Source organism: Desmodus rotundus, chromosome 5 (genome assembly GCF_022682495.2).
Source record: "Desmodus rotundus isolate HL8 chromosome 5, HLdesRot8A.1, whole genome shotgun sequence".
In the NCBI taxonomy this organism is placed as follows: Eukaryota; Metazoa; Chordata; class Mammalia; order Chiroptera; family Phyllostomidae; genus Desmodus; species Desmodus rotundus.
The window spans coordinates 4779963-4797156 of NC_071391.1; the positions used below are offsets into that span (position 1 = coordinate 4779963).

The 17194-nt window shown below is 56.8% G+C and overlaps 1 protein-coding gene across 3 annotated transcripts in view; it reads right to left on the bottom strand.

Annotated features, from left to right (window-relative positions):
• Nucleotides 1-7638: 7638 nt before the first annotated feature.
• The window catches only part of PACS1 (phosphofurin acidic cluster sorting protein 1), a 115533-nt gene continuing 105977 nt past the window's right edge, over nt 7639-17194 (bottom strand). For all 3 annotated transcript variants that reach the window (XM_024574322.3, XM_024574321.4, XM_053925580.2), the window contains exons 18-24: nt 16385-16487; nt 15916-15958; nt 13763-13805; nt 13337-13472; nt 10559-10785; nt 9210-9329; nt 7639-9085 (exon numbers count right to left, since the gene is read on the bottom strand). In XM_024574322.3, the coding sequence (XP_024430090.2) occupies nt 8970-9085; nt 9210-9329; nt 10559-10785; nt 13337-13472; nt 13763-13805; nt 15916-15958; nt 16385-16487 (788 nt within the window). In that variant the 3' untranslated portion in view covers nt 7639-8969. The remainder of the gene's footprint in view (nt 9086-9209; nt 9330-10558; nt 10786-13336; nt 13473-13762; nt 13806-15915; nt 15959-16384; nt 16488-17194) is intronic.

Sequence of the window (17194 nt, forward strand, 5' to 3'; positions counted from 1 at the left end):
TTTTCCTCCAGGGCCCTGAAGAGGAGAGTCTTTTGCATTTGGGGTCTGTCATCCTTTCTTCTTTAAAGCCTTCACGTGGGCCTTACCTCCCAGGGGGCTCTGACTGGGGTGTGATTAGGCCGCCTCTGAGCGTGGAGTCTCCATCAACACGTGACTACACTCCCAACCAGCCTACAAGTGAGCAAAGAGGAAACAGGATCTGGAGCCCAGGACACCTTTGTGGTTCTTGGTGAAGCTGGGTTTCGGAATCGCCAGTGGAGAAACTGTTAGAAGGCTCTCCTTCCAGAGAGTGGGATTTGGTGGTGCCAGGCTCTGGTCATCGCTTCTTTTAAAACTGCAGCGGTGCCCATGATGTGCCCCCTGGGTTGAAAGATTTATTTTACAAGTAAGGACGCTGAGACCCAGAGAGGGGGAAGACAGCTGCAGGAGGTGAGACAGCCTGCTGTTCCTGGGGAGCTCAGCCTCCCGGTCACCACTGTGTCCTTCCCTAATCTAGAGTCCAGGCCATTTTGTCCCAATGTGTAAGGGACAACACTGACCACATGGAGCAGAGGTCAAGATAACCTGATGGGGGAATTCAAGAGTTGGAAATTTTAAGTTTTAAGTTATAGTTAATAAGCTCGGTAGTTTCTGTGTGAAAAAAGCTGTTGTCTCAGGAGCCAAAGGTGTGACCCACCCTGACTCCAGGAGACCACAAGCAGTTCCACCTTTGTGCCCAGGGGAACTGCAAGCAATCGAGATGGTCTCCGAGCCATTGTCTTCCAGGGAGGGACATCCTGCCACCCAGGACACAGGACAGATAAAAGAATCACTGGTCAACTGAGGAAAGGATGCTAGGGAAAAGGATGCTAGGGAAATTGCCGGACTTCGGCTTTTACACGATTAACCTCTTTCCTGAATTCCAAATCCCTTACTATACTTCTTCCCTGCTTATGAAAAGGCTGGCATGAAGGGAAATGTAAAGCGGTCTGTTAGGGCGCATAACCCGCCATTTTCTCAGATTGCCGGCCATCTGAATAAAGTACCCATAAAGATTCAATCCCTGTCTCTGCTTATTGGGTCTGGTGGGGTGACAGGCAGCACAAACGTTGACTTTTCCAGTTTCGAACCAAGGTCAAGGTGCTTGTTCACACCTGCACAAAAGCACGGTTGCACACAGCCTCAGGCAGCTTCACCCAGAGGCACTGAACACACGCGCACTCCCACGCACAGGGGTTTGCGGGCACGCGCAGGTGCAAACCACACGTGGCTGTGGCCAAACCCGTATCTGCAGCCCCTGCTTTCTTTCCTTGTGCATTCTCCCCATCTAATGAGGGAGCAGATTTTAAAAATCATCTTTTCCCAGGTGAATGATGGAAAGAGCCTTTTCCCATCTCCCTTTGTGACTTCTGCTGCGTCCTTGTTCTGGTGTTTCTGCCAACTCCCTGCCATCTTGGCGGTTTCTCTGAGATGATGCTCTTTGGCTAGCTGGCCCTGCTCCTCCCTGCCTACCCAGCGGAGGCAAGGCCAGGCCCGCCCCGCGGGTTCTCAGACTCTTATCTTGCTCTCAGTGCTTGACCTTGCATGTGTTCAAATCTTTTCAACCACTCGGCTTTTTATCTCGCCTCTGAGGATTACACTGTGTGTCTCCCACAGGAAGGGATTGTTACTTCACCCGCTCCATTCTGCACCCCCACCCTGAGCTGCTGGTCTCATGCCAGGCTGCGGACGGGAGCTCAGCTAAGGGAGAGGAAAGGAAGGAGCCCAGGCTCGGTGGTGATTCAGCTCCTTATGCCACTATCCGCAGAGCTCATGGGCTTACCCCCACTGGTCCCAGGCCTGGGGAAGTTGTTCTTGCTACTTTTAATATTGATTTCTCCCTGAAAATCCCTCCTTCTGCTCCCACCCTTCCCCTTGGATCCTCAGAAGCACTCACCCCACTAAAGTCGGCTTTGAAGTGGCCTGGGGGGCATTTTACCAAGCATATCATCCCCCCGAATGTCCACGAGGTCACCCATAAATGCTCAGGATTGGGGGCTCCTGAGAGACCATGGGTCCCCACGAGATGCACATCTCTCACTTCCTGAGGGGCCTGTGCCGTTGTGAGCGCCTGTGGGTGTGTTTTTTCTGCCACCAAACCATGAATGGAGTCTGCTCAGAGCTCCCCTGAGAGGCTCCTGTCCTGGCAGCCACATGGCAAATCTGCACCGCTTCCTCCTGTGGCCTCCCAGCCAGACAAGGAGGGTCCCTGCCCTGCTGGGGGGTGGGGAGGGCTCACAGGCTTTGGGGGCAGACCGAGCTCGGTTCAAAGCCATGTTCTCCACCTGACAGCTGTGCAGATTTAGGCTTGCTATTAACTTTCTCTGTTTCCTCATCTGCAGAATGAGGTTCCCGAGACCTGCCTTGCGGGGTCCTTGAGAGAACGAAATAAGTAGCAGAGTTCAGGTGTTAACATCACGCTTCATACATAGAGACACTATTTCTAGTAGTTATTTATTATCGCCATCAGGCTCACTGTTGAACAGATCCTGTGCTAGTTAGTGGACAGAGGGGAGAAAAAACACGAAACAGGGCGATCTCTGCTTGCGGTGGTGTTGGAGAGAAAAAACACATTCAGAATGAAAGCGAGCAACACACGGGGCCGTGAAGAAAAAGGCAAGTCTGAATACAACACGCGCTAAGATGTTTGGCGCCAGACATAGGAGCTTGGCACAGCTGGGGTGGTCTCTCCGTCTGCCCAAGGTCAGCTCTCCCTCCAGTCCACTCAATGCCAGTTGGATGGCCCCTGTGGATAGCACACCCTCCTTGCCACAAACCCACCACCTCCCACCCAGATCTCCTCCAGGGATGTTCCCCCATCTGCCCATTCACCCATGGCAGGAGGCCAGTCCCGATCCCTGACTCTCTCCTTCCTTTGACCCTATTTCTTAACCAACCCGTTGGTCCTCCCCCTGCTTAAATGAGGCTCAAGCCTCCATCTTCCCCACCTCTCCTGCCCTTGCCTTGGTCTGTGTCTCGGCCACATTTCTCTGAGCTGCTGTGGCACCCTTCCAACTCTCCTGGTCTCCAGTGTCGTTCCCTTTCGAGTGCGGCAGCAAGGTGGTCTTCTAAAGCCCGTCCTCCAGCCTTTCTGCCTAATGCCCTTTCTCAGCTCCCCACAGGTCTCACAACGCAGCACACGGTCCGTGCTCGGACCCAGAGTGCTGGTAGTCACAGCCGCAAGGCTCCTCTGTGCCCTGGCCGCTTCCTTCCTCTTCTGCTGGTCCCTCACCATCCCCATTGCTTTCCAGCCACACAGGCCCCCGCCCCCCGTGGCTCTCAGAAGGGCCAGACTCTCCCACATCTCTAGTTGTTGCTATTCCTGTACGCAGAGCATCCATCGTGTCAGGCTTCTTTTGCTCAGGTGTCATTGCTCTGAGATCTTCTCGGACACCCCTCTCCAAGCTGGGTTGGACGCCCCTCCTGGGTGCCGCCATGCAACCTGTCATGCTGTGTGGCAATTGTCTATTTGTCTGTCCCCCTTGCGTGTCTCAGAGTTCTCATATAGGTCAGGGCCCACCCCTGTGCTCAGCCTGGCATCCTCATACCTAGGACACGCGCTGGCCCACAGTAGGAACTTAGCACGTGTAGGGCGCAGGGATGGCTGGGGAGTCGGGATCTGGGCAGGCCCGAGTGGTGGCCTGGAGTCCGATGACCTGGGTTAGTCACCTGGCTCCTTCTCCGCTGGCCTGCATGCCTCAGACAGGTGACTGAGCCCAGATTCATTCCCTTAGCCAGCCGTGAGTTTGCCAGGCACCTGTGTGGTGGGGTGGGAGCCGCAGCTGCGACACTGAGTACGTCAGCCCCAGCCTCTGCCCTCCTGGGACTCTCGCTCTGTTGTGGGACACAGACGTTTATGGCTGGTGACTGGCTTTGGGCCGCGTGGTTGGGAAAGGCTTTCTGAGGAAGTGATGAGTGGTTAAGCAAAGGGGTTAAGTGTGGGGCAGTGAGAACGTTTCAGGGGGACCAAAGAGCACGTGAAAACCCACGTGCAGGGAAGAGGGACTTGATTACTGACAGGTCAGCTGTGGCTCAAGGTGGGGGCGGGCAGGAAGCAGCTGGAAGAGAAGTTATTGGCAGGCCTGAGGGAGCACTGGATTGGCGACAGTGCTCAAAGGCATCAGGAAACCCCTGCAGGGCAAAGGAGGCCTGCGGGTGCTCCCGCTCCCCTTCAAAAACTGTCTTGGAAGCAGAATGGACAGGAGTCGCTGTGGTGACACAGGGTGAACGGAATGAGTAAATAAATAAACCACGTGAAGCACTTGGCAGCAGTCTGGCTTAGGCGACAGTGGGAGGGCTAGTCCTGCCGCCAGTCCCTGCACGGGGCAGTGGGCGGTGAAGGGATCCCATCCCGAACAGTGGACGGAGAGGGCGGCCGCTCTCTCCCAGGTGTGGCTGTGCTCAGTGCCCGCTGTCCCTAGAGTGGGGTGGACGGGCTGCACCTGGCCTGCTCCGCACTTCCTCAGCCCAGCGATCCAGGTGAATGTCATGGAGGTGCCCTGTTGACGGTGTGACCTTGCTAGGATGCACCAGCAAATCCCAATGGAAGGACATTCTCCAAAACACCCAACCAGGACTCCTCAAAACTGTCGTGGTCAACAAAAGTGGGGAAAGTCTGAGAAACGGTCGGAAACGGTCGGACTCCAGCACGGAGCCCTGGATGGGGATTCTGCAATGCAGAAAAGGCGTTAGTGGAAGACTGAGGAATCTGAGTTAGACATGGGCTGTAGTAAACAACAATGCCTCGGGATTCTCAGGTCCATTGGCTATAGTACATGTCACACTAATGTAACATGCTAGTAACAGGGGAGATGGGTAAGGTGTAGATAGCAACTTTGTTCTATCTTTGCAACTTTTCTGCAAATCTAAAACTATTCTAAAGTAAAAAGTTTATTCAAACTAAAAATAAAACCAGTCTGGAGTTGGTGTGCAGGTAACATAGGGGCTCTTTCATACTCTGCGCCTTGGGAGAGTGTTTCTGGTGGCCTGGTGGGCAGTTCTGCTCCGGTTGGGCCTTCGCCCCTCAGTGGCTGGTGGGCGAGTGTCAACCTCCCACCTGCATTGCCTCATGTCTGGGGGCCTGGAAACCATTCCATACAGCCCTCTTCCACCTCTTTGCTCAGACTAGGAGTCTGTCTTCTTCCTCCAGGGCCGCCGAGAAAACTCAGGTGTCCTTGGGCTGAGTCCTCAGAGGGTCTGAGCAGCAAGTCTAGATGAGGGACCCCGTTGCAGTGGGATGAGGGCTCTTCATTCTCTGTCACCAATGAGCCAGGGGGCATCCTGGGGGCCAAGGATATAGCAGGGGGAATGATCCTGCTTTCTTGGAGTTTACATCTCATGGGGAGAGACAAAGAAAGAATAATGAATGCCAGGAGTGAGAAGTGCTCACCAAAGCGAAGAAGGGTGAGAGAAAGGAAGGTGCTGGTTTAGACAGGCTGAACAGGGAAGGTCTCTCTGAGATGAGCTTCCAGCCAAGACTTGAATGAAGGAGCAAGCCACATGGGCTGAGGGGAAGGAGCAGAATGAGCAGGCGGGGGGATGGCTTGTGCAAAGGCCCTGGGGCAGACTGTACAGGGTGTGTCTGAGGAATGGGCAGGAGGCCAGTGAGCGAGGGGGCGAGTGAGGGAGAGATAATCACGCAGCCCTCAGGAGGTCAGACCAGGTGGGCCTGGCAGGTTATGATGATGGCTTTGGATGGCTCGTGGGAGCTGTTGGGCCATTTGGATCAGTAACTTAACACAATCTGATGAACATTTTAAAAGGCTCTCTCTGGCTCTTGTGTGAACAGGCCACAGGAAGGGTAGGTGGAAGCAGGGATAACAAGGAGCCTGCAGCAGCATGCAGACAAGAGGGAGCAGCAGCAGCGGGAGCAGTGGGAGCTGCTGGACTCTGGGTCTGTCACGAGGGAAGCCCAAAGGACTTGCTGGTGACTGGACGTTGGGTCTGAGAGAATGAGGAGCCAGGCGCAATCCCAGGTTTCTGGCCTCAGCAACTGAAGGATGGAGGAAGTCTGCGCCGGGAGTGTTTCACACCGCGGGGCTGCGCGCGCAGGATGCGATGTGGGGCAGGGGTGGGAGCCCCGGGGCGTCCAGTGTTTCCAGGCTGCCAGATGAGGAGGGACAGAAAGGGAGGCTGACAGAGAGCAGCCCGTCAAGTGGGAGGACAGCAGTGCTGACCACAGGCCAAGGAGGTGATTCCGGCAGGGAGTATGCACGTCCGACACCACTGATGGGCCAAACAAGAAGTTGGACCCTTGGATTTGGCAGCCAAGTCATTGGTGACCTTGGTAAGGGGGATTTTTGATGAGCTCATGAAGAAAACAGCCTGAAGGAGTGGGAGGACGCAGAGACAGGGACAGCGAATGACTTGAAGAATTTCGCCCTACAGGGAGCAGACACGGTGTGGCAGCGGAAGGATCAGGAATCAGGGAGGGTTTTAAACACGGGAGCTCTCACTGTGTGCTAGTGAAAGAGCCATGAGAGTGGGAGGGCCGACACGGGAGAGAGGAGGGTCCAGTGCAGGAGCAAGGCCCCGGAGCAGGTGGGAGGGACCATCATGGAAGGCGCAGGCTGAGGCCCTGGTCTGGGCAGGCAGCTGGACTTCCTGTCCCCTCCTTCCTTTCACCTCCCTGCCACCTGCTCCCACTTCTCAGTTCTGAGCTGGAACCTGAGCAGGTGAGGAGCTGGGCCCCCAGTCTGCTTGCCCCACCCCTGCCCACACGCCCAGCACTCCCAGGTGTCCACAGCGCCTGCCCTGCTGTGCCCTCCGCTGCTCTGCCCTGGGGACCACTTGTGTCTTCTCCAGTCTGTGTCTGAGGTGCTTCCTCTCACCGACCAGACTGCACACCTTGTGTGGTGACTGACGTGCAGGCTGCATTCTGGGACACTTTCACAGACCTTGCTGGGTTGTCCCGTGGGAGGAGGGTTAGTTCCCTTTTCCAGGCTAAGAGAGTTTGCATAGGGCCACACCCCTGGGGCCAAGGCCTCCCTCCATTAGGTCATCTGGCCACAGGGCTTGGGAAGCCAATGACAGCCTGCCCCACTTGGACGTCCACCCCTCTGCGGCTGTCCTGCAGGGTGAGGACTCTACCTCCTCACAGGAGGCGGCTTGGCGCGCAGGCCTGTCCTGGGGGAGTATGGAGAACCCGGCATCAGGTGCAGAGACCTCGCTGTCTCTAAGGTTAAGGGTGTCAGGAACACCTCAGTGATGGACCCCAGACCCACCCCTGCCACCTGAAGAGGCAGAGAGGCCTTTGGCTCAGCCTTTACCAACTTCCAGAAACTATGGCAGGATGTCAGCCTAGTAGGGGAGAGAAGCCGAGTTCGAATCCTCGGTCAGATGAGTGCCCTGATGTGTCACTGTCTTGGGAGGTGGGACTGGGGATGGAGAGTCCCAGGAAGAAATGGGAGGCAGACCAGCAATGGCATTGTTTGTTTCCGACCTCAGCTCGCCCCCTACTGGCAAGACACCTTCATGCCTCTGTTTCTGCAATTAAAATGGGGATTTGCTTCTTTCCTAAGCCAGTTCCTGGCTGATTTTGAGTGAAGCTGGCTGCGCTGTGCAGAGGAGTGGGGGTCAGACAGATCCTGCGTGACAATGAGAGGCACAGAAGTCCAAGGCTTACAGCTGGTAAGAAATCACCGGTTTATTGAATGAAAAGTCCAGCATCCACTCGGTCCCTCCCACTCTGCACTCCCTCTGGCTCGGAGAGCAGTGCAGCCCAGGAGATGCTCAGGATAGCCAGGCTGAGCCGTGGGTCAGGGCTGGGCAGTCTGGGGGAGGTATGGAGAACGAGAAACACACCTTTCAAAATGAAGTTTGTGCAAACTTCTGGAAGGGGTCAGAGGGCAATGGTACAGTTCTGGAGGTGCTGGTGGGGAGCGGAGGGCTGTGGCTGGGACCCCGACCCAGTGCGCTCAGCCTCTCCTGAGAAGGCTGATGGTCAAAGCTGGGGAGAAGCTCCAACCCCGAGTCTGTGGGGAGAGGGAAGGAATGGAGCCTGCTGAAGGGACCCCAGGTTGGGAGAATGGGGTCTCTGCCCAGACCAGGGGCCCGGGAGTGAGGCGGGGAAGAACACAGCAGGGAAAGGGAGACAAATACACATGCTGGGAACAGGGGGTGAAGGAACCGGGGCACCACAGACAACACACTGATGGGGGTCTGTCTCCCATCTCTGCCGAGTCCAGAACTTCAGGAGGAGACTGAGCTGTGCTGGGTGGAGTGGTGGGGGGCAGAGGGAGAATCAACAAGGGGAGCCACAGGACAGGGACTGGCACCCAGGCGCGTCACAAGGGACTGACAAGAGACTGGCCGTGCAAAGAACCAAAGAAATGCTCAGCACACAGGCCACATCTACAGGGACCTGGGGGTGCTGAGAGGGTGTGTGTGTGGGGGGGCCAGGAAGGCCTCTCCATCACAGAAACACACAGCATTGCCCAGGAAACGCTGTCCCGGGGGTGAGGGAGCGGAGGGTCCCTGGGCTCAGGCGGAGCAGTTCCATCAGCTGGGCTGTGGAAGTGGGAGGGGTGGTCTGGGCTCCCTGCTGTGGGCCGGGATTCCAGGTTTCCTATTTCTGCAGGAACCGGTGCCACAAGGGGCGAGGGGTTAGGGGCGAGGGGCGAGGGGCGGGAGAGAGGTTGGGAGTCAAGGGAAGGAAGGCCTGGAGGACTCAATTCCAGGGACTGGCTCCCCAAGGCAAAATCAACATGCCTTGGGCCTGCAGCAGGAGGGAAGGCGGGGGTGGGGGTGGGGGTGGGGCTGCCCAGGGATGGCACTGAGCAGTAGGGAGGGCGGCGACCCCAGTGGCAGTGTCCTTCAGGACTGGGCAAGGGAGATGCAGGCCCCAGAACCAGGGAAGGGGGTGCGGAGCCTAGGCCTGCTGGCCTCCCCCTGCCCGCAGGCGGTGAGGCTGTGGCAGTGCCAGGAGGGAGAGTGGCCAGGAGACAGTGCCCTCAGGTGGTCTTGCTGCCACTGAACAGTCCCACTGGAAAGTGCTTGACATGGGTGGGCCACTGGGCCGCCAGCTGGAAGAACTTGATGTCACTCCACTCAACCCCGTCGATGGACACTGGGGGTGACAGGGAGAGGGAGGGCGTGACCAGGACTGCTAAGGCCACCTTCCCAAGGTCCCTGGGGGGGCAACGTCTTCCTGCCCCCTAGTCCCTTGTCTCCCCTCTCTGAGCTGTGCTCACCTCTCAGCATGGTCTGCTGCTGCTTGGCAGAGCAAATGAGGCGGCTGATGCCTTCGATGACTTGGCTCTTAGAATCCACCTCTTTTTCTCGAGGCTTCTTGCTCAGGAAGATGGTGGGAACTGGAAAGCAAGCAGGAACCCTGTCACGGCCCCTGGGTGAAGCAGCCAAGCCTCTCCTCCCCCACCCCACGGCCTCCTTCCTGTGGGAAGCAGAGGTGATTTGCAGAAAGCCAATCCTTTGTCCCCTGCTCCCAGGATCTTGGAGTCCCTGCTCAGAATCAGCACAGGTCGCCCCCACCCTGAGGCCTCAGTGACCTTTCTGTGTAATGAGGACCTGGGACAGAATGGTCTCTGAAGTCCCTTCCAGCTCCCCGTTCTAGGTGGCCTGGGGGGCACATGCTGGCCCTGTAGGGCTGTGCCTGCCACTGCTGGGAGGGAGGTCATTCGGCAGTGTTTGCATCAGCTCTGCCTGGGATGTGGTCCTCGCTCCACGCGCTCCGGATGAGGCAAGAACAGGAGGGCACCGCTGGGCTGACGGGGGCTGACGGCCCACCCCAGGCCAGTCTCGGGGGCGCAGCTGCAGGTTTTGGCACGGCCCTGGCTGCCCATTCACGGACCTCTGAGGAATGGAAGTATGAACGGAAAGCAACCCAGATGCTTTGGGGGCCCTGAGGGGGGAGGGTCCAGCAGAGAGAAGAAGCCTCCTTCCTGGCAGCTGGGAGCGGGGTCACCCCGGCCTACTGCTGCAGGTGCCCAGGTCTGCGATGCACAACGCACAGCCAGTGCTGCCCCAGCCCTGGCCTGGTTGTGGGGGTCCCTGTCCCAGTCTCCCGGAGCACAAGACCCAGGACCACCCCAACTCTACCTCTGGTGCCTTAAGCCACTCCTCTGATCTTGGATGGGCTGTATTCCCCTTAACTCGCAAAAAACAGCTACGCCCTTAGGCTCATGAAGGCCTGAGTGGCCGCCCGGGTTGGGTGTGAATGCACTGCTCCACGGGACCTGAGGACCTTGGGGCTGTGGCATGGAGGTGTCCTCCTCTGTCACACAGTCCGTCCCTGAGGGCAGTGGCCAGAAAGGCTCACTTCCTCGTAGAAGCACTAACTGCTTTGGTCCCTTGATGCGCAGCTGACAGGGGCCAGTGACTCACTGGGGATCGCTCCTTCACTACAGAGGGATGGTGCTGTCCGACAAGGCCAGGCGGGACCCCCGGGCAACCCCAGGCTGCATCACATGATATTAGCGCCACTGCAGCCTCATCCAGGGTCTCACAGGAGCAGATTCCATCCCAGACCCTGAGACGGTGGGTCTGGTGGCCCTGATGGTCCCTGGCCTCTGAAGTCACCTACCTTTCTTGTTCTTCTCTTTGGTGACCACAGTCATTGCCATGGTGCCGGAGAGCTGGGCCTCCCCGCCATGCGGCAGGCGGGAAACCTGCACTGAGCGAAAGACGCTCTTGAGGGTGTTCTTGGAGCTGGCGTCTCTCTTGTCACCTTCCCTCCTCCGTTCCCCAGGGTGGCCCAGCCAGTAGTCCACTTGGAGGCCAATCACATCCCCGTATGGGCTGTTGGGGCTCCTGGAGAAGGGACAGTAATGGAGAATAGGCTCTGCCCTCATCTCCCAACTACATGGTCGGGTGGGGGGCAGAACTGGGGACCAGCAGGCTGTGGGAAGGACGAGAGGAGGTGGCCGACGGAGTGGCTCCAGGTTCCCTATAGTCTCACAAAAGTGGTTCACGTGGGAGTGAGGATCAGGCTGGTTTGAGGACAAAGCCAGGAGAGGGGAAAGGCCTGGATCACCGTGAGGGACCCCATCCCCCAAGGCACCAGGGTGAGGGAACCATGAAGCAAGACTGCGGGGTGTGTGCGTGCGCACACAGGGCAGGTGGAGCTGGGCTTGGAGACGAAGCGGCAGCACCGCTGCGGCTGGAGTGGCCCCAGGAGAGCCGATGGGTGCTGGCCTGCGTCCTCTGCTTAGTTATGGCACTTCGAGCTCAGGGGTAATTTTAGCTCCCAGGAGAAAAAGAGCTGATACTTTTCTTGAAAGGAGGCGTCAGACACAATAGGAACACAGGCTACAAAAATCATCTGACATTTCTCTTTCTGCCTCATTTCAGTGGTTCTGTGAAACACAAGCTTAAACTGGCTGGGAAGGAGGTTTAGGTAAGCGCTGGCCCCCAGGCCTCCCCAGGAAGCCTGGAACCTGGGGTCACTGGGGCCGCATGCGGGATTTCCTCCAAGAACACTTCATATTCTTCAGGGATCCACACTGTCATCGGTGGTTCTGGAAAAGCCTCCAGCTGGGCCTATGTTCTCCACTGCTGCTGCCACAGGGACCATCATCGGACAGAAAAGAGAGGGGAAGACAGAGGAAAGGGAGAAGAAAGGGGAACAGGGTGGGGGTGCGGGGGAGGAACAGCAGGAGTGGGAGCTCTTTCCTGTTCCTGACCCAGGCCAGCTCTTCCACCTCAGAGCCGTCCCCTCTGCTCCTCCAGGCCTCGGTGGGACAGCTGCCTGCAGAGAGGCTTCCCTGACCAGGGGCTCTAGCCTTTGGATGCATTGGATCCTAAAGAAATTCCCTCCCTGGCTGGTGTGGCTCAGTGGATTGAGCACTAGCCTGCAAACTAAAGGGTCACAGGTTTGATTCCTGGTCAGGGCACATGCCTTGGTTGTGGCCAGGTCCCCCTGGTGGCAGTCAATGTATCTGTTACACATTGATATTTCTCTCCCTCTCTAAAAAAGTAAATAAATAACATCTTTAAAAAAGGGGGAAAAAAGAAATCCCCCCACTCCCCACTTTCCACAGCACCTCTTGCAATCTACGTAGCTGCTATGACCTTGCCGAGGCCCAGCCCTGCAGCCCTCAGTCCACTGTGCGGATGGATGGACTGCGTACGTGGAAGACAGAAGCGCCTCCCTGGGGCCAGGCGCTGACACACAAGCTCTTCTTCACGCCTCACTACACTGTGACCAGGCTACGTCACCTCTACTCTCAGAGTCGGAAATGAAGCTTCGTAACTTGTCCGAGGGATAAAGATTTTTTGCTTGACCCACTTCAGTCAGGTTCCTGAGTCTTCTCTAGGCCCATCTGTGTGTGCTCCTCCTTATAAAGTCCAGTTTTAGCAAAAGCCTTGCTAAGTCAGCTAGCAAGAACCCCCATCATCCATGTCTGATCACTCTGGACCCCTGATCAGGTTCTGTCGCCCCCACACCCCCAGGAGATGCCTGATGCCCCAGCCTGTCTTCACCGAGAATTCCGTTGAAGCCCTGGCTGGTGTGGCTCAGTAGACTGAGCGCTGGCCCATGGACCAAAAGGTCGCTGGTTCAGTTCCTAGTCAGGGCATGTGCCTGGTTTGTGGGCCAGGTCCCTGGTTGTGGGTGTGCAAGAGGCAACCAATCAATGTTTCTCTCACACACTGATGTCTCCCTCCTCATTCTCCCTCCTTTGCTCTCTCTCTAAAAATAAGTAAATAAAAACAATCTTAAAAAAAATGGGATGAAGCAGTGATACATGCTACCACATAAATCTACTAAAAAAGAAAAAAAAGAATCCTGTGGCCCCATCAGTTCGTCCAGGATCCCCGACCCCGAAGCTTCCTCTCAGTAGTCTTCCACCCTGGCCCCCTCTGCTTCGTGGCTCCAAATCCTCGCTTGCTTGTTACATTGAGGCCCGTCTTTCCCCTTGCGCCACTGCAAAATCCCATCGCAGCGCTCCCTACACCTGTCGGGAGAGTCCCCACCTTGAATAGTCTCCCTTACTGTGCTTTAAGAAGTATCACTGACTACGTCACAGAGCTGCAGCGAAAACCAGGCGTGTCTGACCCCCACGTCCATGCTCTGTCTGCCACGCTGGGCAGTCTCGAGACAAGACGTGTGCACAGCACCTTACAGGCTACGGGGCCTCTCATTCAACCCCACAACGCTCAGACAGGCAGACAGAGCTGTGCGGTGGCTTGCCAGCCGGTGACCCAGACTGTGCTCTAACCCCAGTGCTCTCGCCGCCGTTCTGCCCTCTGAACTCTGTGCTCTCACTGTGCCCTGAGGCGGCCGGTAGCAGGGAATCCCCGGACCCTGACTGAGGGAACAGCAGGAAGGACAGGCACGAGTGAGAGAGCGAGAGAGCCTTACCCCACGACGGCCAGGGCACTGCTCATGGACGGGGAGGAAGGAGGGGTGGCCGTGGCATCTCGACTCAGACCTGAGCTGGAGGGCGGTGATGTGGAGGGCACAGTAAGGCTGACCACAGGTGAGTCGTCCCCATCACCTATCAGGTGACAAACACAGTTGGCCAGAGGAAGCCACCCCTGACCTCTTGGTGGCAAGGAGTTGAGGTGCCCCTCTGGCTCAGTGCAGCCTGCTCTCCTCTAGGCCTTAGTACCCGCCCACCATCCCCTGCCAGCGCTTCTCTGGGGAGTGAGGGTGCCCACAGTGCTCCCGCTCAAACTCTAACTCCATCGAGGCCACCCAAAGTCTTCACCTTCTGGCCTGATGGACTACAGGAGTCTGGGAAGGGCCCACCCTCACTCCACAGAAGCAAAGGGGTCCCGCACTCACCTGCAGTGGAAGGAGAGTCTTCAACCAGACCTACCTTCACCACCTGGGAGGAAAGAAGAGCCAGAGAATTAGGTCCTCTCACCAAAGCGGCATACGCTCTGATCTAACTAGAAGCAGATGGTTGGGTACAACACCATCGCTACACATTATTTGATCGTAGGCTTTAAAAATCTTTGTGAATCCAGAGTAGCCCAGATCTTGAAGAGATATGAAAACACTCAGTTCTAAAAAATAAGGCGGGGCACAGGAGACCTTGTGGCTTTTCTCCAGGAACAAGGGCGAGGGCACCTGATCTCCTTTCATCTCAGATCACACGGACAGGAGGCCATCCCCTCACATCAGAGAGAGAAATGAAGAGCCGTCCTCAGAAAGCCGAGGGAGACGGGAGTGTGGCAGGGCGGAGCTCTCCCCACGCCTGCCTGTGGCACCAAGCCAAGAAGCAGCCATGCTGCTTCTTGCTCCCTCCTTTCCAGACTTCCTGGGATCTGGAGGAATACAGGAAGTGAGGAGGGATCCCCGCTTCACCCCTTCTAAGGCAGTGGGGTCAATTCCTGCTTCCCAAATAATTTTAGGTGTTGCATAGAAAATTCTGGGAAGGACAGAGGGCGCCCTCCAGTGGTCATCAAAGGGCACAGGTAGAGACAGACTAAATGCCAGAGCTGTGATGTCAAGGGACAGAAGCCCTGTGAACTGGCAGGCCCGGGCCTCTGGCACCTGTCCGGGGCTCAACAGAACTGGGAGACCACAGAAGGTGGACCCAGGGGGCTGGTGTAAAGTGAAGATCATGTGCAGATGGTCCCCCTGAGGCTGGCTGCTCAGAACACAATGCTGCCATTCACTGAAATGAGTCCCAAATTTCCTACGCATTCTCAGATCCCAGACAGTAACGCATCGATGCTGAGCTTCCTGGATACGACTCCTCTTCCTCCCCTGGCGCTGAAGGAGGCTGCCACCTCCTTTGGTTGTTTCAATTTACATTTTCTATACATCTCCTTTGGCAGCTCAGAGTGGGTAGCGATCCACAGCTCCATGAAGATGTGAGCTGGCCGCCACCCAGGCTACAGGCCACGGTCCAGGGCCCCCAACACAGCTACGGGAGCAGCCCCAGTGGCTAACGAGGACTTACTGGACCAGCCAGAAGGGAGGCTCTGTACGGCATGAGAAGGGGCAAGTGCATTTCTCAGGCATCTCCCAAGATCGCTCAAGACATCCAACATCTGAGATGAGCAGAGGACACGGACAGGGGCGGCTGGGCCCTCACCTTCCCCTTCGCCCCAGAAGCTAGGAGGTGTTGTTGAGGAGACCACACAAAAGGGTACGACCTGACTCAGAAGGGGACTTCGATCATCTCATACGCGGAAATCTGAGTCTCAGTCATGCTGCTCTGATAGAGTTTGGCCTCAGCGGGAGGTCAGCTGTCCCCTTGAGGCTCCCTCTCTTCGTAGGTCTCTGTCTTGTGGCCCAACGACCACCAAAAGAACCAAAGATCAACACTACCTGACACCAAAGATATCCATAAGGTGTTCCCTTCAAAATCCACTAGTAAAGAGATTCTCCCTTGTCTAAATAGGGGAAAGAGACCCTTATTCTCAGTGGTCTTGTTGACCCTGAAGGTGGAAACAACCTATTTCTTGGACTTCTCTTCCAAATATCATCTACTGTTCTCTCGGAGGCAGCTTTCTCCTCCCTGGGCCTGCAAGGAGCTACATGCCGGACATCACTCCCTCGGCCATGGCACCAGCTGCAGGGCCTGGTGTACTCGACAGGAGGCACTGGCGATGACTGGAGGGGTGCGGTCCATGATTTCAGAAAGGAGACACTGAAAGGAACAGCCAGCATGGGTGCTAGCCCAGTGGCTGTCCGCCTCAGCACCACGACACTCGGGGTCGGGTCGCCCTCTGCAGCGGGGGCTGGCCCGTGCAGGGCAGGGTATTTGGAAGCATCCTGGTCTCCACCCACGAGATTCCAGTAGCACCCCTACCCCCAGCTGTGACAGCCCAAAATGTTTCCAGACATCGCCAGATGTCCCGGGGGAGAATCGCCTCTGATGAGAACCAGTGTGTGGATGAGCCTCTCGTGTGTGTGCCTGTGTGGGAGGACAGGGAGGCTGGGAGCACGAGTGGGACACACAGGAGAGGGGAGACCGTACTCACGCCAATGAAGGGGATAAACTTCTGATACGAGTCTTCATCAGGGCTGTGGGGAGAGATAGGAGAGCTGCACCGTTAGTGGGGGGGACCGCGTGGAGGGCTTCCCATGCTAATGGTGGCTCTGGGAGTCCAGACACTCCGTGACATCTTTCCATCAGGTTTCAGGCACAAGGAGCCACAGAATGGAGGCACAAGACCCGATTCTGCGCACTAGACCCCCCTGCTCTCACTTCAGAGTTTCAGTCCCTGGGGTGGGCTTCTCTGTACTGAGGGCACCCAGATGGGGGCGGAGGCCCACGGCAAGGGAGGGCGGGCTGGGCGGGAGACAGTAAAAGCACTGTCTCTGTCTCTCACATTTTCCCGGGTTCCTACCCAGGGAACGGGTAGGAAGGAAAATGTGAAAAAGCAAAGATGCAAGACTGATCTAGCCTACCCCACCTATTTTTAAGAAATCTCCCAAAGTGAAACTTACAACTTATGCCTGCAGGTCAGCATGGCTTCAGCCACAGGAAGCTGGTGTGTCACGCCCGCCCCGTTGACGTACTGCATCACCCGCCCCACCACGTCCAGTTGTTCTGCAGAAAAGCCAGGAGGTAAGTCCGACTGATTTCAGCAGGCAAACCCGACAACCAGCCTAGAGAGCCCCCTTCTTGAGACCCATGAGTGGAGGCAGAGGTTCTACCAACCTGATGGTTCTGACGCTAAGGCACCGGGGCCAAGGCACTGTCCTCTCCCTTCTGACCCTCCTGCTGCCGTCCTGCACGGCCCTGTTCTCTCCCAGACTGACCACACTTTGCTCCCAGGCTGCCATCTGTGTTTATACCAACTTCATAACCCAGAGGAACCCCCACTCCACCAGTCTGTGCCCGTCACTTCCTGCAGGGTCTGAGGAAGTGTCTGCCACCTCCGCCTCACAGGGCTGCAGCTCGCTCTCATCCCTGTCGCTCTGCTCTGGGTTTCAGGACGACTGGGCTGGTGTGGTGTTACTCATTTATCAGTAGATGCTTAGCAGCTCTCCTCTGCTCCTATCTGATCTGTACAACTAGGCGCGTCCCCCTAGCACTACCCCCCATGGCCCTCCTTATTTCTAGATGTACAGGAGCAGAGTAAACAGCAGAGACTAAAAGCACGCAGGGCGGAAGGGCTACACTTAATGGGCCTCCACTTAATAAGGCTGAGAAGACGAACATATGAAGCAACTGGGAGCGTCAGAGCTGCAGGGGAGGAAGAGGCGTGTGCGCAGGCCTCCTTCAGCCAAGGCTGGCTCTCCCCAAAACCAGGA